Source organism: Salvelinus sp. IW2-2015, linkage group LG14 (assembly GCF_002910315.2).
Source record: "Salvelinus sp. IW2-2015 linkage group LG14, ASM291031v2, whole genome shotgun sequence".
NCBI classification, from domain to species: domain Eukaryota; kingdom Metazoa; phylum Chordata; class Actinopteri; order Salmoniformes; family Salmonidae; genus Salvelinus; species Salvelinus sp. IW2-2015.
In genome coordinates, this window is record NC_036854.1 from 19,544,259 (window position 1) to 19,571,002 (window position 26,744).

General features: G+C 40.5%; 4 protein-coding genes and 1 non-coding gene across 9 annotated transcripts; 1 reads left to right on the top strand and 4 right to left on the bottom strand.

Moving 5' to 3' along the window:
* Window positions 1-4,167: 4,167 nt before the first annotated feature.
* Window positions 4,168-5,483, bottom strand: LOC111973486 (uncharacterized). 2 transcript variants are annotated; one of them, XR_002878589.3, is made up of 3 exons: window positions 5,233-5,483; window positions 5,011-5,102; window positions 4,747-4,835 (listed from the first exon to the last, which is right to left on the bottom strand). XR_002878589.3 is itself a non-coding variant. In XM_024000873.2 (2 exons), exons 1-2 carry the CDS (start codon window positions 5,366-5,368, stop codon window positions 4,330-4,332), a joined length of 642 nt encoding a protein of 213 aa, XP_023856641.1. In that variant the 5' UTR covers window positions 5,369-5,464; the 3' UTR covers window positions 4,168-4,329. The 2 variants fall into 2 exon arrangements, 1 of the variants encoding a protein (XP_023856641.1); XM_024000873.2 differs by lacking the exon at window positions 5,011-5,102 and having other exon boundaries at window positions 4,168-4,835; window positions 5,233-5,464.
* A 416-nt stretch (window positions 5,484-5,899) lies between these two features.
* On the bottom strand, window positions 5,900-8,246 carry LOC111972484 (protein FAM177A1). Its single transcript, XM_023999484.2, has 5 exons — window positions 7,990-8,246; window positions 7,527-7,664; window positions 7,369-7,423; window positions 7,194-7,288; window positions 5,900-6,830 (listed from the first exon to the last, which is right to left on the bottom strand). Exons 1-5 carry the CDS (start codon window positions 8,008-8,010, stop codon window positions 6,645-6,647), a joined length of 495 nt encoding a protein of 164 aa, XP_023855252.1. The 5' UTR covers window positions 8,011-8,246; the 3' UTR covers window positions 5,900-6,644.
* trnas-gcu (transfer RNA serine (anticodon GCU)) lies at window positions 6,080-6,161 on the top strand. The gene has a single exon. It is a non-coding gene; the product is annotated as a tRNA-Ser (tRNA).
* Window positions 8,247-8,440: 194 nt separating the features above from the next.
* On the bottom strand, window positions 8,441-21,607 carry LOC111973404 (BRO1 domain-containing protein BROX). Of its 4 annotated transcripts, XM_024147479.2 has the most exons (14): window positions 21,507-21,535; window positions 20,933-21,050; window positions 20,678-20,808; window positions 15,673-15,779; window positions 15,407-15,503; window positions 12,935-13,030; window positions 12,701-12,773; window positions 12,301-12,406; window positions 12,019-12,108; window positions 11,797-11,882; window positions 11,610-11,691; window positions 11,352-11,502; window positions 11,098-11,257; window positions 8,441-10,916 (listed from the first exon to the last, which is right to left on the bottom strand). In XM_024147479.2, the coding sequence occupies exons 3-14, from the start codon at window positions 20,776-20,778 to the stop codon at window positions 10,830-10,832; spliced, it is 1,236 nt and encodes a 411-aa protein (XP_024003247.1). In that variant the 5' UTR covers window positions 20,779-20,808; window positions 20,933-21,050; window positions 21,507-21,535; the 3' UTR covers window positions 8,441-10,829. The 4 variants fall into 4 exon arrangements, with proteins under 4 accessions (XP_024003247.1, XP_023856528.1, XP_023856527.1 ...); XM_024000760.3 differs by having other exon boundaries at window positions 20,933-21,592; XM_024000759.3 differs by lacking the exon at window positions 20,933-21,050 and having other exon boundaries at window positions 21,507-21,586.
* Window positions 21,608-22,256: 649 nt separating this feature from the next.
* LOC111973071 (alpha-1,6-mannosyl-glycoprotein 2-beta-N-acetylglucosaminyltransferase) lies at window positions 22,257-26,133 on the bottom strand. Its single transcript, XM_024000251.3, has 2 exons — window positions 26,026-26,133; window positions 22,257-25,919 (listed from the first exon to the last, which is right to left on the bottom strand). The coding sequence occupies exon 2, from the start codon at window positions 25,659-25,661 to the stop codon at window positions 24,417-24,419; it is 1,245 nt and encodes a 414-aa protein (XP_023856019.1). The 5' UTR covers window positions 25,662-25,919; window positions 26,026-26,133; the 3' UTR covers window positions 22,257-24,416.
* Window positions 26,134-26,744: the final 611 nt, after the last annotated feature.

Here is a 26,744-nt window from a genome sequence, read left to right on the forward strand (position 1 = left end):
GACCGCCACCCYTTGTCTTACCGGAGGCAGCTGTTCTATCTTGCTGATGCAGTGAAAACCCCACCAGCTGTATGTTATCCACGACTGGCTGAAACATAAGATATTACAGTTTTTAATGTCCCGTTAGTAGGATATTCATGACCGTAGCTCATCTATTTTGTCATCCAATAATTTTACGTTGGCTCATAGGACTAATGGTAGAGGCAGATTAACCACTCGCCACTGGTTCCTTACAAGGCACCCCAACCTACATCCCCGATATCTTTGTCTCTTCTTCATACGAATTATGGTGATTTGGGCCTTGTTGGGTGTCCGAAGTAAATCCTTTGAGTCCAACTCGTTAAAGAAAAAATCTTCATCCAGTACGAGGTGAGTAATTGCTGTCCTGATATCGAGAAGCTCTTTTCAGTCATAAGAGACGGTGGCAGAAACATTATGTACAAAATAAGTTACAAATGACGCAAAAAAACACACACAATAGCACAATTGTTTAAGAGCCCGTAAAACGGATGCCATTTCCTCTTGCGCCATTATCATATCATATGATATCCCATGCTGATCAAAGCTTAGCCAACTAACTATAATTATTCAGGGTGCCACTACCAAAACTCAACGTAGCTAGTAGATAGCCTATTCTTCTTCTTTAAAGTTTTATGGCAGACTACACCTATTGGTGTATTGCCGCTACCTACTCTACAGGGTATTGAAACAAAAATATTCCATTGTGGGAAGGGGGGGCGACATAATACAAAAATGAATCAAATAACCATCTCACTCCTTCAGTCACATTGAAATCAAATCCTTACACAGTCTCAGGTGCCTGTGAGGACAGAGCATTTATAGACAGGATTCCTTGAAATGCCTCTGTAGAAAAATTCCTGAGTCACAAAAAACGCTCAGCCGCACTCACAATGCCTATTTTCTCAGATTTCCTCTCTGTTTGCGCTGTCCAGTTGAAAACCAAAGTGATAAACTCTACAAAGTCCACCTTCGTAACATGCAACATGTCAGGATCCCTCTATTGACAAGGAATATAATTTTGTGTCTCTACTCCTACTACCATTACTTATTCAACATCACTCCTTTCTTCCACTGTTCTGAACGCCACAGGATAGGAGACATTCTGGACAGCCCTTATTCTTGCCACCTCCGTCTCCTTCACCCTAACAGGACACTTCAGTAATTCGGGTGCATGTTCACCACAACAATTGCATCCTTTAGGCTCAGCTGGCATATAATACTCCTCCCGTCTACATACACCTGACCAAATAATTAACATTTATCACACTGCATGGGTTTGGGCACGAAGGCTCTCATAGGGAATCTCATACAACCAAAATACAGTCGTGGCCAAAAGTTTTGAGAATGACACAAATATTAATTTTCACAAAGTCTGCTGCCTCAGTTTGTATGATGGCAATATGCATATACTCCAGAATGTTATGAAGAGTGATCAGATGAATTGCAATTAATTGCAAAATCCCTCTTTGCCATGCAAATGAGCTGAATCCCCCCCMAAAAATTCCACTGCATTTCAGCCCTGCCACAAAAGGACCAGCTGACATCATGTCAGTGATTATCTCGTTAACACAGGTGTGAGTGCTGATGAGGACAAGGCKGGAGATCACTGTGTCATGCTGATTGAGTTCGAATAACAGACAATCATTGTTCTTCCTCTGTCAAGCATGGTTACCTGCAAGGAAACACGTGCCGTCATCATTGCTTTGCACAAAAAGGGCTTCACAGGCAAGGAAATTGCTGCCAGTAAGATTCCACCTAAATCAACAATGTATCGGATCATCAAGAACTTCAAGGAGAGCGGTTGAATTGTTGTGAAGAAGGCTTCAGGGGGAGCCCAAGAAAGTTCAGCAAGCGCCAGGACCATCTCCTAAAGTTGATTCAGCTGCGGGATCGGGGCACCACCAGTACAGAGCTTGCTCAGGAATGGCAGCAGGCAGATGTGAGTGCATCTGCATGCACAGTGAGGCGAAGACTTTTGGAGGATCGCCTGGTGTCAAGCAGGGAAGCAAAGAAGCCRCTTCTCTCCAGGAAAAACATCAGGGACAGACTGATATTCTGCAAAAGGTACAGGGATTGGACTGCTGAGGACTGGGGTAAAGTCATTTTCTTCGATGAATCCCCTTTCCGATTGTTTGGGGTAACTGTAAAAAAAGCTTGTCCGGAGAAGACAAGGTGAGCGCTACCATCAGTCCTGTGTCATGCCAACAGTAAAGCATCCTGAGACCATTCATGTGTGGGGTTGCTTCTCAGCCAAGGGAGTGGACTCACTCACAACTTTCCCTAAGAACACAGCCATGAATAAAGAATAGTACCAAAACATCAACATTTTGGGTCCATGGCCAGGAAACTCCCCGACCTTAATTCCATTGAGAACTTGTGGTCAATCCTCAAGAGGCAGGTAGACAAACAAAAAAAAMAMACATTTTGACAAACTCCAAGCATTGATTATGCAAGAATGGGCTGCCATCAGTCAGGATGTGGCCCAGACGTTAATTGACAGCATGCCAGGGTGGATTGCAGAGGTCTTGAAAAAGAAGGGTCAACACTGCAAATATTGACTCTTTGCATCAACTTCATGTAATTKTCAATAAAAGCCTTTGACACTTATGGAATGCTTGTAATTATACTTCAGTATTCCATAGTAACATCTGAATATCTGAATATCTGAAGACACTGAAGCAGCAAACTTTGTGGAAATTAATATTTGTGTCATTCTCAAAACTTTTGGCCACGACTGTACATGTGAGAAGGGAGACTCTTCATTAAAAAACAAAAGAATGGATTGAGTGGGCTTCCGCACTCCATCTCTAGCTCATTATTAGCTGTAGCTATCTGCAAAAGTGAACCATTTCCCCCCTTCTGTGAGTAAAAACCCGCTCGCCCTGGGATCCAATGAGATTCCTAAACAAGTTTATGAAGGCGGTACCTTATGGCATTGCATGGTTAAGTGCCCAATCAGAATTCATTTTTGGATTTTAACTACAATTAAATTATTACATCCCCCCCTTCACATCACACACTGTCCCAGTCTGTGCTACTGGCAGCACTACACTGGCAAACCCGAACAGGGTAATTCATATAACATTTGTTATGTTTATGGGGAAACAAAACTAAAACTGGGGGGGTACAAATTCTATCTGGGYGGGTCCATGCCCAGCTTAGCCAACCCGTAGAGCCGGCCCTGGTTGCTAGAATTTTGGAGAGTGAAATGGTCTGTCTGAAAAGTCCACATTCTGATTGTCTACAACTGTCTAAAAATGTGGGCTCAATCAAAAGACACAGTGCAATCTGATTGTGATCAGATCATCCAGCCCATCTTCAGAGGTAGTCAGACACACGTTGTGTCTGCATATCTTACAAGTGTAGACCGATCTGGACAGAGAAACCATTTMAATCAAAATTCTTGTGTCTTACATTAACTAAATGTGTCTTACATTAAATAAATAATATTTTGAAAGAATAGCTGTGAAATAATTTGCATAAAGAAGGGACCAGGAAATCTGGTCACAATGCAGACACAGTGGATGGATAACAGAATGGATAATCAGAATGTAGACAATATCGAGATAGAGAACCCATGTTAGCACCAGGTATAAACGGGGCTATAGAGAGGCATTGGGATTGAGCTGGTACATACCGAAGCAGTGCCGTAGATTGGTTTAAGTGTCCAAGTGAACCAGAGGCCCTTTAGCACTTGATAAAGTTTTTCTGCTATGGTAGACTCTACAGTGCTGCTGACATGTGGGATGTTACATAACCAGTTCAGAGTSCCTTCCCATGCAAATCAGTGTTAGTTAATAATAACAGGTTCAGCTCAGTCCATAAAGGAAACTGATGGTGGACAACACTCCTTGGCTGGAGAAATAACTTTTTTTCTTTGACAGTGACTGTGACTGCCCCCACCTGGTAAGTATTGAAAGTACCTCTCTGCTTCTGCATTCAAAACAAACACTACTTGTGTTGGCGCTTCTTCCCTCACCTCCTGGATTTTTCAATGATTCGCATAATGTTTAACCTTGCTCAACATTAGCATCACATTTGCTAATGGTTTCCAATCGCATCAGCCCAAGGTGAAGAGTGTAATGTTTTATTATTTTGAAAATGTRGGAGAATTGCTCGCAGACAAAGTAAGCAATTCAGGCCCTCAAATGTTGAAAGTGTTTATTTGTTAACACTTGACTTTGCAATAACCATAAACAGGCATAGTATCAAACTGAATATAGAACAATAGTTGATAACAGGACAAAATGAAGGCTTGTGTTTACAAAACCATGGAAACAGAATTGAGGGCAGGGGCTGGGCAGTGGGTTATTGGAATGCTGCTTCATGTAGAAGTTGGTGTATTTTCAATTTTACAGCACTCTTCTTTCTATGGGGGAGCTTCCTAAGATACGGGAGCAAACTAAAGAAGAACATCTCATCTTCTATGTCCTCCAGTCCGTCCATCCCATCCATCTGCCACCTTCTCTTCCGGCTGGGCCCATTGGATTCCGACACAGTGTCAGGAGAGGGAGCATCCTCATCGTCTGCCTGGTCCCCCTCGATCTCATGGATAATGTAGGCTGATTTATCGTCCACACCTTCTGTGGCACTTTCCCTGTTCCTCTCCCTTTCCTCCTCTTCCAAGTCATCTGTGGTGTCTCCTTGCAAGCCCTTGGCCTGGATGAAGGGGGTAAGGAAGGACATGCTCCTGCTGTGCATCCAGGTCTTCTTGTGAATGTCCAGCTCCCCAGATGCTCTCCTCTGCTGCTCAGCCCGCTTGAATTTGACAAAAGTGTCCCTCAGGTTCTTCCATTTATTCCGACAGTCATCCACTAAACACCCCAAATTACACGTAACACAAAAAGAAGAGGGGAGTGGGGTAAGGATATCTGCATCTAACACAAATAGAGCAATCTCAATCTGACCTACGGATAGTCTGRTCATGATTAAAATACACACATGACATTTCTTAAATGTTATGTAAACATGTATTTATTCCTAATTTACCTTATTGCAGGGATCACATTGTTGTTTTATTTGGGGGGATAACAATTGGCAGGTAGCTAGCTAGCTAAGGATGTAGCTAGGTACGTAGCTACCTAGGTGAGAGAAAGTTTGGTCAACAACAGTTCAAGTAGCTGGGTAGCTATAGCTAGCTAGTTGGCTAGCTTACTAGCTAACGTTAACTGGGTAGTTAGCAAGCTATTGCTAGCAGCAAGCTGACCTTACCAGGCATTTCCACTTGCAGACTTACAGCCCTCCATGCCCTTGCCTTTCTCTGTGAATCCCTGTATGAGTTTAAAGTTATGTTATACAACTCAGGGTAATCCGAAACAGCCGAAATGATTCTGTCAGCCATTTGCATGTTAGCTAACGTTAGCTTTCAAAGCACTCGCTGCTGYTACTATTCGTTTTGAATTCAAAGACAGTGCGCATGCGTATCAAATCTTTTCCAAACGCTGATAGGTCAAACTTGAAACGCTTACTTGCTGGCTAAAAGGCTTTACGTGGTCAGTCCGAACTCTGCATTGGCTGTGCAGCATTTACGAAGATATGGCCTCTGCTGAAGTCAGGGCATTCACACTTCTTGCGTTCCACGGGCAGCGMAGAGCTGTCGTGAAGGAAGTTGACAAGGAAGTGAGTTGTGTTTATACAGGACCTTCCGCACTCACCTACCGTCAACCAATCATGTCAATGCGGAGCTATACGAAGCCCTCTACATTGTTACAACATTTCAGAGGCGCACAGCGATGCGGTACAGAGCTCAATATGGCCTCTGCATGCCTCCAGAGGCACTATAAATGCGTCACACCATCCATACGGTGCCTCCAACACATCCAGATCAAGCATAAATTGGCTTTAAATTAGCTTCCACAATGCTTGAGACAGATGTAACTAGCTAGCTAAAACAAATACATTTTATTTATGAAAATTAAAACAGAACAATTCTAAAATGCAACGTTAAATGTTGCGAAAAATACAAAACAAACAAACATGCAGTAGCATTTGCAGTCCGGTAAATGATGTAGTTCATGAGGTTTGATAAAGCTAACTCTTTTACATCAGGAAGCATTACGACGAGGTGGCCGAGTGGTTAAGGCGATGGACTGCTAATCCATTGTGCTCTGCACGCGTGGGTTCGAATCCCATCCTCGTCGATAATTTTTATCGCTAGCCAAAGTGTACAGTCATCAGTTATACACAGCAATTATCTATGTTCTGTGCTATCCAGAATATTTATTCGATATTTTCACGCATAATGTACAARACACATTTAGTCAGAAATTCAATTAAATTGAAGGCATGCATGGAAAATGTATTCTGCATGTTTTTTATGAACATTTCAGAATTGTATTAATATAGTCAGATAAAGTGCAATACAGTAGAAATCACAGAGGAACACCAACAAATACACACAGCAATATAAATATTTGCTCTCTTAGTTTGTTAGCACAAAAAGTTTAATGCTTTCAATGCATACTATTGTGTTACTATTTTTCCTTTTGTTTATTTAGCTTCTTTTTTTTTTACTTACAACTTAACAAACAATGCAAAAAAAAATGTAAGTAACCATTTCACACCTGTTGTATTCAGCGCATATGACAAATAACATTTGTTTTGTTTATTAGCCTAGTTCTTATTCAGTGCTCATTATCATCTCGATAACCCATGTTGTGGGATCCTGTAGTTCTGTGCTCAGTGGCTTGAGAACCAGCAGGGACTCCGTGGGAGCTTGTGGCACCATATTCACTGCTCATCCTCRAAGAAAGGTGGATTCTCTCCCTTCTTTTCTCATAGGAGCATTCGGTGTCTTTACTGCCTGTGTTCTAGAAGGGAACAAAACCGCTAGCTTAAACATTTTTTAATTCGGTTTAGAAAAAGACTTCTGTTTGAGTGTGACTGCAAAAAAATTTAAGTTGGTGTATGTTTAATCAAGAGCTTAGAATTTGACTGAAGATTGGAAACAAGTGCATATGTGGTCTACATTTCTGACTATGTTGTGCAGGCTTTATGTGTAGGTCCAGAAACTTTTCCTGACCACTTTACCTGACCAGAGAACAACTCTGGGGCTTAGTGCCTATCACCAGGTTGTACCTAGTCAGCTCACATGGTCAGGAAAAACTCATGACTCTTATGTGGTCAAGAAAGACTCCTGGCCATATGTGTGTGTAATGTTGTATGTACCTTACCTTGTTGTCACGCTGATGTTCATCTACAGCATACTGGTATTTGGCAGTGTTGAGGCCAAGTAGACCAGMCAGTTTTTCCCCAAGAAAATCACAAGCTGAAGGCAATAACATGTTATGTAAGACAATGCTTTTTAAAAATTGTTTCAAGAGCACACATGAATGGAATGTAACTTACTGCGCAATGACTTCCTGCCCAGAGACCAAGTAAAAGCTCTCCATGGGAGTTTGGGCTAAAACACACACACAGATTAGTGCTGCATTCCAACTGTGCTCATGGACTAAACATTATTTATACTAAGAATCAAAATCTTAACTGTTTGAACACTTCCATACCATGTCTTCAGGCTCCCTAAACACCTCCTCTTGTAATGTATCCTCCTCCTCACTGTCATCTTCCTCCAGAGTCTCACCGCTGGCGAAATGGATGACCCTCCTCTGCAGGGACAGTGAAGGACCTCTGAACTGTCTCTCCTAAATGTCAGGACCCCGAGAGACACACACTGTTAATGACCCCTTATCCTCTCATACCCGTCCTGCATAAGCAATTCATAAAACAYAAGGTCTGTGGTTGTGCTTGATAATGGTGTGTGTGCGTACTACATTAGCTTATGATGAGCAATTTCTACTGACGCCATCTATTTGCCAAGGGATAGTCTTAAAGGGCTATTAGTATGCTCCATACAGGAAACAATCATAAAAGTAGCTCTGAATTGAGAGATACTGAAGACGTATTTATAAAGAAATGTCTAACCTTATGACAGGTAAACCCTTTAGCCTACATATGAACAGCACTTACTTCCTTGAAACTGTCGCTCATTCTTCACACTGAATAAATGGTTTTCCTTTCCTTGTTTTGCTGCCTGTAGAGCAAAAATGTTTTCTCAGCTCAGAGTACATACATTTCCTCCACTCTGATGGCACTGGAATGGTCAATCAAGGCAACAGAAAAAAAAGCAAGATACTGGGTCCTACATTAGTTTGAAACCTGATACTCAACACACCAGAAACACATTTTAGTCATGCTTACTATGTACACCAGTCAGAGACTGCGGTCATTGGATGACAGGCTACTAATTTCAGTTTTCTTGTAAGGCTGAGGGTTGGGCTTGTTCCACTGTGTAGAATTTCAAGGTTTATTGTTAACTGCTATATGCAGTGATGTTGTTCCTCTGGCTAATGATACTTGAGTGCAGCACAGACACCCTGTTCTTACATCAGGAAAATAAGTGTTTGATTGCGACATAAAATAGTAACCCAAGGTTTCTTGACATTTTTATTTGAAACATTTTCCATGAAGGGCACCATTAGATGAAGAGTAATGACCTTCAGGTTGACTTGTGTAAACATTGTTATGCTACAGCAAACTGTTTTCATAAATGTGTTAATTAAAAATAAATCAAATTGTTCCTTAAATGTGAAAATTAATTGTTCCAAGAATAAAAAGGTATTGTAGAGATAACATATATGTTGTATATGTTCTTAATTTCTGTGTGACTAATAAGATTTAAAGTGCAAAGGCATTATAATGTGCTTTGAGGTTGAACAGAAAGAATGCACAATTTTCTTAATATATTGGCAAGTTAGTATACCATACTGGGGGTTACTTTTCCCCCTATTGCACCTCCTCAGTAGACGCTAGCTGTCATTAACATATTTTCAAAAACAACTCTTAGGCAATTACAGCAAATCAGTACTCTAAAAACTACAGTATATCATTGTCATTTACAGATAAAACAAACATTTGTAATTCATTTGATTCATTTACATACATAGTAGGCCACTTCATCCAACAATTTTCCATGTGTAAAATAATGTGCCATAGTACAACATTACTCCCTTCACTGAAATGGTTTAAGTAGGTTATGATTGACATCATATTTGAATGACATCAGATTGTCAAGTCCATTTCTTTCTTCATTAACCATTACTCTAGTGTTCCTGCACTTGTCAATCACTGATAAATCCAGTCTTAATTAGGGATAGGCCCTTTTTTTCCACTTCCTGACTGAATGACATGCCCAAAGTAAACTGCCTGTAGCTCAGGCCCTGAAGCCAGGATATGCATATAATTGGTACCATTGGAAAGAAAACATTTGAAGTCTGTAGAAATATTAAAATAATGTAGGAGAATATAACAATAGATATGGTCGGAGAAAATCCAAAGAAAAACCAACCAGATTTTTTTTTTTTTTTAAAGACCATCCTAGAACTGCAAGAGAAAGGTCATATTGAAAATTAGCTCCCTGGATGCAATTCCTATGGCTTCCACAGGCTGTCAGCAGTCTATGTTCAAGGTTTCAGCTTTGTAACTTCAAAAACGAATGAGAAATATCAGTTTTAGAAGCACACGTCTTGGAAATTGGTGTTTGCGCGCGCCATGAAGACATTACGCACCTGCTAAAACCGGTTTCCTATTGAACATACTTCTTTCCGAAAAAAATATTATAGTTTGATTACATTTTACGGTATCTGAGGAGTAAATAGAAACGTATTCTGACTTGTTGAAACAAAGTTTAGGGGTAGATTTTCAGATTCCTTACTCTGCAAGTTGAACGAGTGGATTACTCAAATCGATGGCGCCAACTAAACTGACTTTTTGGGATATAAAGAARGAATGTATCTAACAAAACGACACTACATGTTATAGCTGAGACCCTTTGGATGACAAATCAGAGGAAGATTTTAAAAAGTAAGTGAATATTTMATCGTTATATGTGAACGTATGAAACCTGTGCCGGTGGAAAAATATTTTGAATTGCACGCCCTCCAGTTTCACTGGAAGTTGTCCCGCTAGCGGGACACCGATCCTTTAGAACAGCAACCATGGCCACTAGTCTGAGTTAAAAAAAAWAWWWAAAAAAWAATTAACAACAGTTTTCTTAGCGTCAGGAAGACCTACATCACCTTCCATAGGGCACAATGTTATGGAACGTTCAAAGGTTTCATGTAAAACAGGCCTGCTCCTCTCTCGTGCAGAGTAGTCATGCGTGACATTTCTACTTAGAACGTTCAGAACATCAAGCTTTCCGGAGAACTTCCCAGATGTTATTCCATGTTCCTACTGAACAGCCGGCATTGTTCAGGTTATTCTGACCCAATACAAGCACCGCCTAGTCCTCAAGTCTCCAATAAAGAGGGGAATATTAAACAATGGTTATTATCATAAAAACAGGTCATACCCAGCAATGACTAGCCTTGTGTATGAATAATGTGATCCTGTATATACAGTGTCCTTTCAGTTGCAAGAAAACTATGATTCAATTAGAGAATCTCAGCGATTGAAAAATAAAATTGAAAACATACGATTTTTTCTACAAATTATTGGATATTCATCGTGGAGTGTTATAAGTTCTTACTATATTAATTGTCCGTTTCTTAAATGACAGCAATAAATAAAGATCCAAAATCCCCAACAGGACTAGTGAGAGAGCATTTCAAATATAAAGTCTGACAATAATATTTGATCATGAACATAAAAAAATAGAAAACAACTATGTATAAAATGAACTACAACAGATGGTCATGCTACTGTAAATCACTGATCATAAAAACACTACAGATAAAACAAACCAATGCATCAATAAATCCATACAGTCATGTTTTTCTTGTCCTTGTCACCCCCCCGGTCATCTCTGTTTATGATATGACGCAGCCTGTATCTTTCTGAGGCTTCAAATCTGGTTCCTTCATTGGCTTAACCTCTTCTTCCTGCTTGGGTTTGGCCTGCAATCAAAATGGCGAGAGGGAAAAATGTGAAACCATTTGTTCGAGAACCAGACAAGCAAATCAACAAAATCCTTTGTGTCTTTACGTGATTATTATCAGTAACAAGACAAAATATGTGAAGACAAAGCTATAGTAACCAAATTATCTGTTGCAGTGCCAAATGTCTGAGCAGCATTACCTTCTCAGCTTTGGCCCCCTTGGTGAGGTCAAAAGTGGTGTAGACTTCAGGGGTGCACTGCTCGCTGAGGGCTGGGAACTCAAAGGATATTGGTTCGGCCAGGCCATAGCTAGCCTTCAGCTCTAGCTGGGGCACCTCGGCCGGGACCTTGTGAAAGTATCTGGAGAAATGACATTTGTGTATAAATGCTACAACTACTTACTGTTATTTACTATACACAAATAAATGTTATACTGGATGTGTGTGTTACTCACATGAATCCATTTTCTCTCTCGCACTTCTGCAATGTATTTTTGATCAGGCCACCCAGCGTGGTGAAGAAGAGCTGCTCAGAGGGCTTGGCTGTGCTACCCGGCCCTTTGGTCTGACGGTACTCTTTGCACAGCGCCTCGGCTTTGGAGTAGCCTAAACACAGCAAGCAAGCGCTATAAGTGTTTACAATTGTTAAGATGAAGAAACATCTGTGTAGTGCTTCAAAAATGCAAAACACAATCTAGCACAGAAATACCAACACTTTTCTGCTTCTTGGAGAGATCTTATTGACTCGCCACACTTGTCGCTCACGAGGAGAGTTTGTCCATGGTAGCAATATGCCTGGAAGTGACAAATAAAAGCATCATTAGAATTAGTATCTTAGCATTTACAGAACAATCAAAACAAACAAACTCTCTCAACTGTCTAGACTGCTCAAGAACATACATAGGCCATGTAGAAGTGCTGTTTCAGCTGGAGGTACTTCCTCCACTTACTGCTGCACTCTGGTTCCAGGGTGTTCAGTGTGTGGTCTGTGAAGACCGAGAGGATAACATTATTTTGAGTGATCGGGAGGACCAACAGTGGTTAGATCGAGACATTCCTATATAAGATCATTACAAAAATGCAACAAAGTCAGGATGTGACAGGAAACCCCTAAATACTTACCAGCTTTCTGGTAAAAGTTTGCGGTCTCGAAGGCCAAGGCTGCAATGAGAGTGGCGTTATGCTTGAGTTCAATCGCTCTGGCAATCGTCACTGCAAACATAAAAAATTAAGTTAAATGCTGATATAATTTTACAGCATTATGATATCTCACTCAGTGTAATCCCACATACACACTGCCATGAGATTGCCATAAGACTCCAGAGTTTTTCCMAGCCAAGACACGTTGTCAGCTCCTGACCCTAATAATTATGCAGAGAAGTTGATTGAGTCCAGTGTAGCTACCTTCCTGTGCCTCTGCTTTGCACTGGACCATGTAGGTGTCCATGACTCTGGATTCTAGGTCCCGGCCCTTCTCCGCTGGGGTGATGAGGCGGGGGATGTGGACCTCCTACAGGGGAGAGACCAGAGAGGAGGACGGGTGCGCTGCCAGAGACAACCATGCACCAACAACCAGCAACTTGTGTTCAGGTTGATGATACTGTAATGTATTCACATTGTTCACCATGTGTTGAGGTTAATGTAAAGTGAGCAATATGGGAACCAGAGTTGATGGGTTTATCAGTGTGCTTTTTTAACTTGCTGATTATCTCACTATGCAAAGTGACTTTAGGTGTCTTGAAAAGCATTTCAAATAAAACATTAATATAATTGTCATTATACAGAGACAATATAAGCTAATCACCTTGAGGTGCTTGAAAATCCCAGCAGCAAATTTCAGGCTCCTGTGGACATCTTTTGCTTCTACCTCAGTTACACTGAAAAGGGGTGAAAATTAGAACGCTAATATGTTCCCTTTACAATATTGATATGTCAATGGAACAAGTGTGAAATTACATCAAGGTCATAAATGACCTTTCTTGCATAATCAGATATATTGTATGAGAATAAATTAGTAAGGCAGAAAATAAACACATACTTTTCCTTTCCTGCAAGTCTTGAGGCAAACTTGGTGTGCCAAATTGCAACATTGAAGGCCATGGAGACCAGCTCAAAAATAGCATCTTGTTGGGCACTAAAGGGACAATGGGACAGGATGTTAATAACAATAATAGTATTGGAGAGAGACCGTGTATTTCAATAATGGACGGAAACATCTGTTTGAGGTGAGAGAACTAAATAAAATGTTGAGCCTGAGTAATGATGTAATAACACATTTATAAAATGTCAGCTGGAAATACAAAAGAACCAAGACAAAGCTATAGGTAGTTCTCAATTAAACGTCACAATACAGTGCAGAGCATTTTATTTAGTTGCTGGGTGGCAAGGAGACCCCAGCATAGTCAGAACTACACATTTCCAATTATTCCACATTTAGCTCTATCATCAGAGCATGTAACTGCATGCTTTTCATGTTCAGTAAACATAAATTGATCTTGTAAACTTTGATTTGCGAGGATAGCCTATCCCATTGCATTCGGAAAGTATTCAGACCCGTTGACTTTTTCCACATTTTGTTACGTTAGTCTTATTCTAAAAAATGCTAAATTATTTTTTCCCCTCAATCTACACACAATACCTCATAATGAAAAAGCAAAAACAGGTTTAGACATTTTTGCTAATGTATTAAAAATAAAAAAGTTAAATATCACATGTACATAAGTATTCAGACCCTTTACTCAGTACTTTGTTGAAGAACCTTCGGCAGCAATTAAAGCTGAGTATTCTAGGGTATGACGCTACAAGCTTGACACACCTGTATTTGGGGAGTTTCTCCCACTTTTCTCTGCAGATCCTCTCAAGCTCTGTCAGGTTGGATGGGGAGGGTCGCTGCACAGCCATTTTCAGGTCTCTCCAGATATGTTAGATCAGGTTCAAATCCAGGCTCTGGCTGGGCCACTCAAGGACAATCAGAAACCCTGCGTTGTCTTTGCTGTGTGCTTAGGGTCGTTGTCCAGTTGGAAAGTGAACCTATGCCCCAGTCTGATGTCCTGAGCGCTCTGGAGCAGGTTTTCATCAAGGATCTCTCTGTACTTTGCTCTGTTCATCTTTCCCTCGATCCTAACTAGTCTCCCAGTTCCTGCCGCTGAAAAACATCCACACAGCATGATGCCACCACCATGCTGCATTTTTTGGTACTCTTCCCCAGATCTGTGTCTCGACACAATCCTGTCTCGGAGCTCTACAGACAATTCTTCAACCTCATCGCTTGTTTTTTGCTCCGACATGCACCGTCAACTGCGGAACCTTATATAGACTGGTGTGTGCCTTTCCAAATCATGTCCTATCAATTGAATTTATCACAGGTGGATTCCAATCAAGTTGTAGAAACATCTCAAAGATGACCAATGGAAACAGAATGCACCTGAGCTCAATTTCAAGTCTCATAGCTAATTTACATAGCAATGGGTCTGTATACTATATATATATATATATATATACACTGCTCAAAAAAATAAAGGGAACACTTAAACAACACAATGTAACTCCAAGTCAATCACACTTCTGTGAAATCAAACTGTCCACTTATGCACATTTGTGGCCTGCTGGAGGTCATTTTGCAGGGCTCTGGCAGTGCTCCTCCTTGCACAAAGGCGGAGGTAGCGGTCCTGCTGCTKGGTTGTTGCCCTCCTACGGTACCAGTCAAATGTTTGGACGCACCTACTCATTCCAGGGCTTGATGGTTTTTGCGACTCCACTTGAAGAAACTTTAAAAGTTCTTGACATTATCCGGATTGACTGACCTTCATGTCTTAAAGTGATGATGGACTGTCATTTCCCGTATTTGAGCTGTTCTTGCCATAATATGGACTTGGTCTTTTACCAAATAGGGCTATCTTCTGTATACCACCWCCTACCTTGTCACAACACAACTGATTGGCTCAAATGCATTAAGATTTACAGAAATTCCATGTGTCATTTCATAGTTCTGATGTCTTCACTATTATTCTACAATGTAGAAAATAGTAAAAAATAAATAAAAACCCTTGAATGAGTAGGTGTGTACAAACTTTTGACTGGTACTGTATATCGTGAGGCTACACTGATGTATCTGAAATTACTTGATAATTTGATGTTTACTGACCATGAAAAGCATGCAGTTATTTGCTGTATAACTCTGATGACAGAGCAAAATTTGCACAATTGTTTTGCATGGAGTAATCGGAAATGTGTAGTTCTGACTATGCTCTTCAAGAGGTGATATTACAACAAAATAGTGAACATTTATTTAACAATCCCTGAAATGACACGCAGTTATCAATGTTTTTAGCAGGGCTGGGAGTCTCCTTTCCCCGCAGCAGGCAAATTGAACACCGTATTGTGGCGTTTTATTGATAACGACCTATTGTAACTAACACCTTGACTGACATTTACTGTATGTTGTATGTGTAGAGCTCTGACTGTGGGGCTGATGGAGGTAACTAACCACCTATGGGCTAGAAGGCTTTACCTTGGGGTGTTTCCTTGCAAAGTGTCAGTCCACTTGAAGTTCTGCATGAACCGAAGCTTGTTCTCTTGTTTGGTGCCATCCAGAGATGCAATGAATCCTATGTCATGTCAAGCAATCAAAAGGCCAGAAACGGATTATTAATAGAAAAAAAAGGAATAGTGATGCATGATGAGCAGCGTGTAGAAAGACCACACAAAAACACTACAAAACAGTAAGCACTRCTAAAGACAGAGGAGAAAAGGCATAAACAAACAGCACAAGTTCACCTTGTAAGAGTGAGAAATAAGTATCTGTGGCATTTTTCATGATCTCAGGATCGCAGGTGGTATCTGTGAACATCTCCAAGAGTCTGGCCCTCGATGTCCTCAAGTCACTATTGAGGAGAGAAATGTAAACAGTCAAGCAATCATGTGTTCTCAATTGACCCTTCGCTAAGCCCCGCAGCAGAATTTTGGGCAGCCAATCACAATGCTCCAATGGATAGCAACTGTTGTCGAGTCAGACACCTTGGATAAGCTCACATTTAAATCGCATGAAAGCCAGTGAGGGGTATGGCAAACCCGGAGAGTTTTCTTTAAAAATAAATGTTTAAATGGCTAAATAGTTGAACAGTGCACCAGGAGTACTTGATTCTCTGATTCCTGAAATGCAGAGCCTGTGGTTGGAGTATTTTTTGAATCTGAAATTATACTTGTTACATTGTTTGCCACCTCAGCTGGTTAGCTAGCTCTGTCTCATTGACTGCCAAACGTTGCTAATGCTAGCTAGCTAGCTAGCCACTTAATAAAAGTTGTTTTCTCAAAATGTATGTTAGCTAGCTAAGTTAACAATGTTATGAATACAACTCCCATGTTGCCGACATCATAATACAATTTGAGAGCACTAGTTAGCTCCAAAAGTGGTGTCAAGACGTGGCCCTCTTTGGGTATAGCGAGTACCATCCCCCTCTCTTTCACCATCTCTTTTTTCCCCTACACCCAGGCTCTGTTATCTCAGGTCGTAAATTCCTAGAGGAGACTCTCTTCCCCCCCGGCCATGCAGTATAGAGACAGGGTTCACAGTAGAACAAAGGAACTTCTTCTACCTCACAGAACTTGAGAACTGAACAATATCCATGTTGTGGAGAATGTGTAAACGGTCGGTGGAGAATCCAGCTACGACCGGTCCATTCTGTCTAATGTTTGTGACCTCACTAGAGACAATACAGCCACATTACCATAACTCTGTTTATACAATGAATGATAATGAAAGATAGTTAAATTTTAAAGGGAATTGGATTAAGTCATTGGCCCGCCCCATGCGCACAGACATTGATCTGCCGTCATGGGACAGCCCTTTTCTGCTGTTCCGAATATAAACCCCACCTGGAGAAGCCCACTTCAGACCAAGCGTACCTCGATTACCGAGAGAGCTAAGGTTTGAGTAGAGACCATGCATTCCTCGGTCGTTGAATACCTAACCAAACCACGTGGAACATTGGCTACACTGGTGGAAATGGTTAAACTCTGAGACTATTGATACCGACAGAATAAGAGCAAATCTTCGATACTAATTACTAGTCTGCAGTTACACTCACCCCCCTTTCAACATCCTCCTTTTCCGCAGCAACCAGTGGTCCGGGTCAACAGCATCAATGTAACAGTATAACTTTAGACCGTCCCCTCGCCCCGACACGGGCGCGAACCAGGGACCTTCTGCACACATCAACAACGGTCACCCACGAAGCATCGTTACCCATCGCTCYGCAAAGGCCGCGGCCCTTGCAGAGCAAAGGGAACCACTACTTCTAGGTTTCAGAGCAAGTGACATAACTGATTGAAACGCTATTAGTGCGTACCCGCTAACTAGCTAGCCATTTCACATCCGTTACACTGACAGTGAATTCAGAGCAATGGCTAGCTACTAGAGGGTGACATAATACTAGAGGGTGACATAATCGGCATGGCCGATTAATTAAGGACGATTTCAAGTTTTCATAACAATCGGTAATCGGCATTTTTGGACGCCGATTATGGCTGATTACATTGCATTCCACGAGGAGACGGCGTGGCAGGCTGACCACCTGTTACGCGAGTGCAGCAAGGAGCCAAGGTAAGTTCCTTGCTAGCATTAAACCTATCTAAGAAAAAACAATCAATCTTAACATAATCACTAGTTAACTACACATGGTTTATGATATTACTAGTTTATCTAGCTTGTCCTGGGTTGCATATAATCAATGCGGTGCCTGTTAATTTATCATCGAATCACAGCCTACTTCGCCAAACAGGTGATGATTTAACAAGTGCAAGTTGCACCAATGTGTACCTAACCATGAACATCAATGCCTTTCTTAAAATCAATACACAAGTATATTTTTTAAAACCTGCATATTTAGTTAATATTGCCTGCTAACATGAATTTCTTTTAACTARGGWAATTGTGTCACTTCTCTTGCGTTCTGTGCAAGCAGAGTCAGGGTATATGCAGCAGTTTAGGCCGCCTGGCTCGTTGCGAACTGTGTGAAGATCATTTCTTTCTAACAAAGACAGTAATTAATTTGCCAGATTTGTACATAATTATGACATTACATTGAAGGTTGTGCAATGTAACAGCAATATTTAGACTTATGGATGCCACCCATTAGATAAAATATGGAACGGCTCCGTATTTTACTGAAAGAATAAACATTTTGTTTTCGAAATTATAGTTTCCGGATATATATATATATATTAATAAAGAAAAAATAAATACTTTTTTTTTTTTTTTATAAATACAAAATCGGCATCGGCTTTTTTTGGTCCTCCAATAAATTGGTGTTGAAAAATTATAATTGGTCGACCTCTACTAGCTACACTTAAGKGATAATGCCAGAGAAGCCGTTTCTTGGAGGATATATTGATACTGGTGTTGTTAGGCACGAGACGAAGTTGAGAGCCGACAAACCATGCCAATATATCCTACAAACACCGGCTTCGAGGGCATTATCACTTTTATTCAAAATAATAATGATTGATATATTTTCTATTAAAAACTTAATTTTTATGAATGTATTCATACTATTTCATCCTTCCACAAGATATACAGTACCAGTCAAAAGTTTGGACATCTACTCAGTCAAGAGTTTTTGTTTATTTTTACTATTTTCTACATTGTAGAATAGGGCTATCTACTGTATACCACCCCTACCTTATCACAACACAACTGATTGGCTCAAACGCATTAAGGACAGACATTCCACAAATTAACTTTTAACAAGGTACACATGTTAATTGACATGCATTCCAGGTCATTACCTCATGAAGCTGGTTGAGAGAATGCCAAGAGTGTGCAAAGATGTCATCAAGGCAAAGTGTGGGTACATTGAAGAATCTCAAATTTAAAATATATTTTGATTTGTTTAACACTTTTTTGGTTACTACATGATTCCATGTGCTATTTCATAGTTTTGATGTTTTCACTATTATTCTACAATACAGAAAATAGTAAAAATAAAGAAAAACCCTTGAATGAGTAGGTGTGTCCAAACTTTTGACTGGTAACTGTATTCCCGACACAAATCTAGGGTTGCTACCCAAGCTGGCTGGTAGTTCGTTCTATCGATTCCATTGCCAGAGACGTGACCCAGTCGTTCAGTCTTTTTGTTCTGTATCTATGGACGTGACCCAGTTGTTCGTTCTAAATGATCCATTGCCATACTGACTGCCAGCGTTCTTATCCCTTGCTTGCTAGCTCGCCAACTATGGCTAACTTACAGTCACATCAAACAGTGCAGCCAGAACAACAACAAAGTAGCTGTATTTGCATAAGCAGTTTTCAAGTGACATTTATTTGGATACATCCATAACAATAAGCTAATGATGCACGATTTTACCTGGCATATAAAATGTGCACTCTCGTCAGTACACTTATGTTCGAGAGCTAGCCTACAAAAAAAAACATGAGCTGGCACACACTCAGAAAATAGTTTGTGTGGAGGTGCTGACTAACGGCAAATAAACTACAAACTATCAAAATAAAGAAAGTCGCACACTCCATGTGTAATCTCCCAGCAATTTAATGGGTATTTACCGAGAGCTAGCCTACAACACAGCTAACACAATCACTTCAAACTAARGCTGGAAAGACTTCAAACTACCTGCACTTCGTTTCGTTTTACCTGTTTTCTATTGATAATTCTTTGTATATAYCCGTGAAATTATGATGATTCATGGTTGACTGGCTGACTAAATCTGCCTACCTGTCTGTCTGTCTGTCTGTCTCCTCCCGACACGTTCATTACTACGGGACAGCTGGAGATCGAATTTGAATATTGAAACATGTAAATGTCGGAGAGACAGACAGCAAGGTTTGTACAAATCTCCGCTGTTGAAAACGAAATGTTAGCCTAAAATAAATGTAAGATAATGTCTAGAGGCTCTTTATAGTGGAGATCAAGTTTATAAATTGCCTGGCTGGGCGGATTGCGGACTCAGATGGAACAGAGTAAATAGGCAATTTAAAGTCATAGATTCATCCAGTGGTAACTTGTGGAATAGACACCTGCTGGAATTAGTTTTTAACCAAATCAGCATTCAGGATTAGACCCACCCGTTGTATATTACAAACATAATTTTACCAGGTTCCTGTGAACCAATTGTAATACCAGTCCACCACAACATACCCAAATGTTTCCTGATTAGCAAGGGGTAGTCTGAGTTAAATTTCATTGTGTATTAGAAACACAGTTTAAGATCATTGTCAGGGGATTTCGCCAGCGGTTGACTCAGGAAGAGAGAAATAGTAATGGCGTCTTTTTGTGGGCACTAACTCCGCCATGGCTCGTTGGACAAAGCTTATTTGGAATTGAATGCCATTTTTGTAGGGTTTTTGGATAAACACMGAAAATAAGGCCTGTGCTAAACACAGGCTTAGGAGATCTTATACGTGATGTTCTATGAGAAAATCGAAATCAGCTAAGAATTGAAGTAATAAAAATTTAAAAAAGCACATAAAGGCTTCATAATTCATAAAGGCCATGTTAACTGACTGATATTATCTCATAGGACAAAACATATAAGATCTCCTAAACCTGTGTTAATCTCACATATTTTCTGCATTTATCCCAAAACCCGAGTCCACYTTAGGATAGGCTGAACGAACCTGAGGCAACTAATTTCCTGCTAGCTCTATTGGGCTTCCAGGGAAAAATGTTGTCAGAGGTTGTAAGAGTAACCAAGGGAAGGGGAGGGGCTTAGCGAAGGGTCAATTGTCATAGAATGGATATCAATTGCAGTGTACACATGTACATACTTGCATATCTTATTTGCTGATGGGCTACCAGCAACTCCATAGAAGTTGAAGGAAACAGGTGCAGTTGCTTTCAATGGGTTTCGGTGGAACCAATGAGTCATTCTGTGGCTTGGATGGTAAAAGCTGGATGTCTGATAGATGAAGCATAGGGACAGGGACATCAATTAACAATATTCAAACATATATAATTGTATATAAATTGGCCTGATTATCTACAAATAAAAGACTGGTGATATGACAGTAAACGTATCTTACTTGTTGGCTGTGGCTTGATGACAACAATCAATGACGGTCTTGCTTTGACGTGTACACTGATGGCCTAGCAGCTAGCACAACTGCTTGGCTAAGCTTAGCTAGCTTCTCACTATGTAGGCTAGACGGGTTGTAAAACCTATTTCATACTACATTGTTCGTATAATGTTACTAGATAGCTACCAACAACAAAATAGACGTGAATATTACTAAGGAGCTAGTCTGTAACGTAGACTAAATGATGGGGGGGTAAATTAGTCGGTTCCCGTTGCAAAACCGTTTACTCTAGGAATCAAACAGAACGAGACGAGGCCTTTACTGAATATGTCCAATAGAAACTCTCGTTTTCATTCCAAACAATTCATGTTTGGAGTAAACGTTTTGCAACGGAATACGACTAATGAATAACGTTACCCACCCAAATGTGACAGCAGCAACTCCCAACTAGCTAGCTAATGTAGTGTAGCTAACGTTAGCTACCTAGCGAACTAGCTTTCTAATTGCCTAATGGACAAATACGAAAATCTAAAACCACAAGTCTAATTTGTACAATATTATGGAAGTGATATTTACGAACCTTGGATCTGGGATATCTGACAATCTGAAGATGCACTTCCGGAAATAAAGGCACAGAATGGATCTTGACCAGTGGAAAAAGCGTAGAGTCATGTGACCACTTGCTGCTTCTTGGGACAGGTCTAGTATCCGCTTTTCTGCTTTAATTGTAATGTTAATTAATTTGAATTAAAATTGTATAACTGATCACAGACCAGTAAAAACGATTGACTATATTAAATACACCCACTGATGGGTGAGCTTTGGGCATTTCATTTGCTTACATGGACATATGACATTCATAACCAACCCATTTACAAACCATGACTTCTGAAGATTGGCATCACAGCCTACGTTTTGTCTTACCATCTCATACTGTAGTTAAATTTCTTTGGAGAATAAAAACCAACACTAGAGCAAATAGACAGATATGCTATCCAAATGCTTATGTATGGCTATTGTAATTTAAAGTAAAACATGGGCAGAAAAACTATTTCAAGCTTTGGTCTGAAAATAATTTCACAAATCAAATTAACATTTCCCAATAGGAATATTGCCACGTTCACGTGCAAATCGGAACTAGGAAACTCAGAAATGGCCAACTTGCTACCTGGTTGTAGTTATACAGGTTCCGCGTTCAACCAGTTAGCAAGTCGACATGTCAGAGTTTCCTAGTTCCGACTAGCATGTGAATGCGGAATTTGGATCAGTTAACCAACAAGAAACAGTTTAAACAAAAAAATCTAGAAAAGATTGTGCTTTAGAATAAAAGGTGGGGGAGTATCAATCAAATGTATTYATGAAGCTCTTTTTACATCAGCAGATGTCACACAGTGCCATACAGAACCCCAGTCTAAAACCCCAAACAGCAAACAATGCAGATGTAGAAGCACGGTAGTTAGGAAAAACTCACTAGAAAGGCAGGAACCATGTATGAAACCTAGATAGGAACCAGGCTCTGAGGGGTGGCCAGTCCTCTTCTGGCTGTGCCAGGTGGATTATAAGAGTACTGTACATGGCAATTTAAAGCCAGATTGGAATAACCATTGGAGTAACCATTCAATGGCATTCAGCATTCATTTGTCATATAAATATACAATGATTATACAAAACATCAACAACACATGCTCTTTACATGGACTGACCAGGTGAATCCAGGAGAAAGCTATGATCACTTATTGATGTCACTTGTTAAATCCAAGTCAATCACTGTAGATGAAGGAGAGGAGACGGGTTAAAGAAGTATTTTTAAGCCTTAGACAATTGAGACATGGATTGTGTATGTGCCATTCAGGGGGAGAATGGGCAAGACAAAATATTTAAGTGCCTTTGAAAGGGGTATGGTAGTAGGTGCCAGCTGCACCAGTTGTCAAGAACTGCAACGCTGCTGAGTTTCACACAACAGTTTCCCGGGTGTATCAAGAATGGCCCACCACCCAAAGGACATTCAGCCAACTTGACACATCTGTGGGAAGCATTGGAGTCAACATGGGCCAGCCTCCCTGTGGAACGCTTTCGACACCTTGTAGAGTCCATGCACCAACAAATTGAGGGTGTTCTGAGGCCAAAAGGGGGATGTGGGGGGGGGGCAACTCAATATTAAGAAGGTGTTCCTAATTTTTGGTATACTCAGTGTATATTGCATATGAGATCTTAAACTACACATGGTATAACCAGCAGAAAAGGGAATGTCTACAAGGCACTGATTAATAAAAAATAAGAATAAAAGAAGCAACTGCATCCTACACATTTCCACTACTGAAGGGAAACTCATCAATGCACCTTAGGTTACATTTATACCTGTATTTTAAGAAAGATCCAAGGATGTCAACTGGTTTAAAAAAACAGGTGCATTGTCAAATGCAAAGGCATAGGAGATGGAAATAAACAGATTTCCCTTTTAGGCAAATTGGGTGTGGGGGAGGGAAGAGGAATATCGTTCAAGGCTATGAAAATATTTGCTAAAGCAAAAATAGGTAATCTTTGTAAGGTCATAATGATGACAAATCAAACACCCACCAATATCAGTCAATTCCTGTTGTTCCAATGTAAAACATTTGGGTTTTTTTTAACCACACATTTCAGTCAAACAAATGTCATACTGTAGGTTATGTACAGTAAGTAATTCCCCAGTAAAACCAATTGTCAGATACAAAGTGATCATTGGTTTAGTGGCATGTATATGTAACAAGACATTTCATTATTGTCACTTTCTATATACAATATAACCTATAGCTGTGTGCATTACATATCAAACAATGACTTTGCTGTTGTTTTTCTATTTGTACTGCATGCACCACATATCATTTAAAGCACAACTATTATAATTGTGGATGGGTAAGGGATTCTGAAGCTGGACAAGCGTCACCCCATTTGGGCAAAAGGCTCAACTCTCTTATTTGTTCTGAAGAATGTATACAAATGGCAATGATCTAACATGTAATAGAAGTCAAGGATGTATAACGCTGATTCAGTTTTGTTTTCTATGTAAAGTAATTTATGTGTACCATAATAATTAACTGCTGGCGCTGAAACATTGTATGTTATTTTTTATAAAGTATAACATTGTAATGCTTTACTTAACTTCAACTAAAATGTGTCTTAATTTTTAAGAAATAAAAAGCAAACCCGGTTACATAAAAAGAGAAAGCAAAAAGAATCAGCTTGTATAATCTGTTTTGAAAAAGAAAGAAATATATTTGGCAATCATGTTACTTTTAGTAATAACAGTAATAACAACCAAGCTATAAATCACACTGCTGCATACACACCATAACATACCCCCCAAAATGTTTTGCTAACCCCTTGGAAGACCTCATTAAAAACACAAAAATATATAACACACTGCAGCCTTTGGAACCCTGAACATTTTAATGGCACTTATTTCCTCAATCCTCTCAGTACATCAAAAAGAGAATGAGAAGTCCATAGTTCATAGACGTTTGGCATAGTTATTACAAAGGACATGGTCACGGATATCACCCCACCCTCCGTTTTTCAGATGAGCCTTGTGCTCCACTGAATCTGCGTTTGTTAGGGCCAGGGACTGAGGGAAGAGGGAGGCTTTGGCAAGCTTAAGGGACTCCTGTGCTTTCTTTAGGGCCAGCTCAGGGCGACAGGCCTCCTTGTTCTGGTGCAGCCCACARTTACCCGTATGGAGAACCCTGGACCCCTGTGCCACCAGCACTTTGAGTGGCTTGGAGATGCAAGTCCCTGACAGGTGCTGGAGGGTCCAGTCCCAGTTGTAGTCATCGTAGGAGCAGAAGTCATTGTTGCACCCCATTAGCTTGTAGTACACCTCTCTGGAGATGCCCATGCCAATGTTGTGCTTGGTAGACATCCACCCGGCAGTCTGCACCTTGTTGCTGAGCTTATCAAACTCTGCCAGGCCGTTGTGGTTGCCTAGTGCCAACATGTCACAGTCAGGGCAGCTGCTCTTCCTGTATCCAACCATCTCCTTGAAGAGGTGGTAGAGGTCGGGCAAGATGAAGTTATCCTCCTCGAGGAAGACAACAAAGCCACTGTAACCTTGTAGAGCTTGCACTCGCTCCCACACAAAGTGAAGTTTCCACCACCAGTGGTGTTTGGTCTGTGTGATGGAGGCTTCCCTATAGTGGCCATACGAATCTGGATGCTCAGCGTTGAGGCATCCTGTTTTTAAAGCATCGTCCTTGGATATGTCTCGTGGACAGTCCCGTGAATCCTGCCCAGGAAACTCACTGGGATAGAGCTGTGTGCTGTAGGGGAAGTATATTTGCAAGACCTTGCAGAAAGTTATCCCTTGCACTATGTAATTGATTTCCTCTGAAAAATAGTCGTGGCTGAAAATCAACAGTAAGCTGTGGACCTCAGCGGCATTTTCCAATGACTTGATGAGTATTTTGAGGTAGTCTGGTCTGTTGTGCACCTGAATAACCAGGACCAATTTAGGCTCCCCAGGATACTTGTCCGCATTCTGAACGTATTGCTTGTAATTAGCATTGTAAATGGACTTTATCAATTCTGGAACAGAACTGTACTGAAACTTTGCCATGTCATCAGACAACATGTGTTCCTGAGCGACAACACCCGTGACTTCATCAGAAATGAAGACACGTGTTGTGATCATGACAGTGGCAATAATAAAAGAAACACCAAGGATAATGAGAAGGTTCTTTTTGAGAAATCGTAACCTCATTTTCGTAACGTTAAAGGCAACCTTTGGATACAATAATSATGGCTTGAATCACCTGACTATTGAAAGCGTTCTCATCTTGTTTGCATTTGCCATTTTCGATGGAACCCAAATGCAGCAGTTTCCGCAGAACGTTACCAACTGGCACGCGAAGAAATCGTTCGTTGATGATGACTCCTTTTGACACGGATCTGTCAGTTCGGTTGGTCGATATCATCTGTTGCTATTGCTGTTTAGAAGTTTAGCGATCGGCTGTATCGCCTGTGAAAAGTAACAAGATGATGAAATAATGTATTATTCTCTATGTCAGACATATTAGATTTGTTTCCATTCATGAAGTTAATTTACAGTGGTTGAGTTGACTTACCAAGAGCGAGGTGTCATGTATCACTACAATGCTATCCGGAAGAGTGTTTTWGGACTTTGGAATGCCATGTAGTGAACACGTAACAAAATTGAGTGCTGACGTGTCCTATTCAGCCAACAGGAACAGGCAGAATTCTGAACGAATCAGTGGCCTATCTATGCTTATGTATTACGGGACCTACACTATAGGCTACATCCATGACGTTGGAGAAGATCTGTTGAGAGTAATGGTATAGTTTATGCTATTCAGTGTTATATTAATTCAATTAAGAATGAGTTTCCATTAATCAGAATATTAAATTTTTTATAATTGAGGCATGTTCTTTCTTATGTCCAGGCCAGTGGCGATTTTAGCATGTAAATCTTGGTGGGACCCCCAAAAAAGATGTGGGATCCATGCCAGCAAAGCCACAACACAACACTAAACAATACATGAATTGCACTATACCACTGCTACACCTGGCTATCARCGGAGACTTGTCTGGCAGCAGAACAGTTCATTCAGCCTCATTTACTGCCTTTTAAAAAAACAAAGCTGATATGGCTGACTTGCTTAAACAAATGTGGTTTCTACTGACAATTGAGATGTACAAACTTTGGCATGAGGGGACGACAAGCGGATAAGAGGCAATCCGTAATTTCGATTAAGACATTCAAGAGCGAGCTAGAACGGACGTAGTCAATATAACTATTTGTTCAGCACTTTTGAAATGTACAGCG

Coding starts and splice junctions, on each gene's coding strand:
- LOC111973404 (XM_024000760.3), bottom strand. CDS start 20,778: ATGACTCATTGGTTCCACCGAAACCCATTGAAAGCAACTGCACCTGTT. Junction 11,883..12,018: donor AAACTTTTACCAGAAAGCTG/GTAAGTATTTAG, acceptor CGGTCTTCACAG/ACCACACACTGAACACCCTG. Junction 10,917..11,097: donor AGGGGGCCAAAGCTGAGAAG/GTAATGCTGCTC, acceptor TTTTGATTGCAG/GCCAAACCCAAGCAGGAAGA.
- LOC111973486 (XM_024000873.2), bottom strand. CDS start 5,368: ATGCAAATGGCTGACAGAATCATTTCGGCTGTTTCGGATTACCCTGAG. Junction 4,836..5,232: donor TCTGCAAGTGGAAATGCCTG/GTAAGGTCAGCT, acceptor TGGGGTGTTTAG/TGGATGACTGTCGGAATAAA.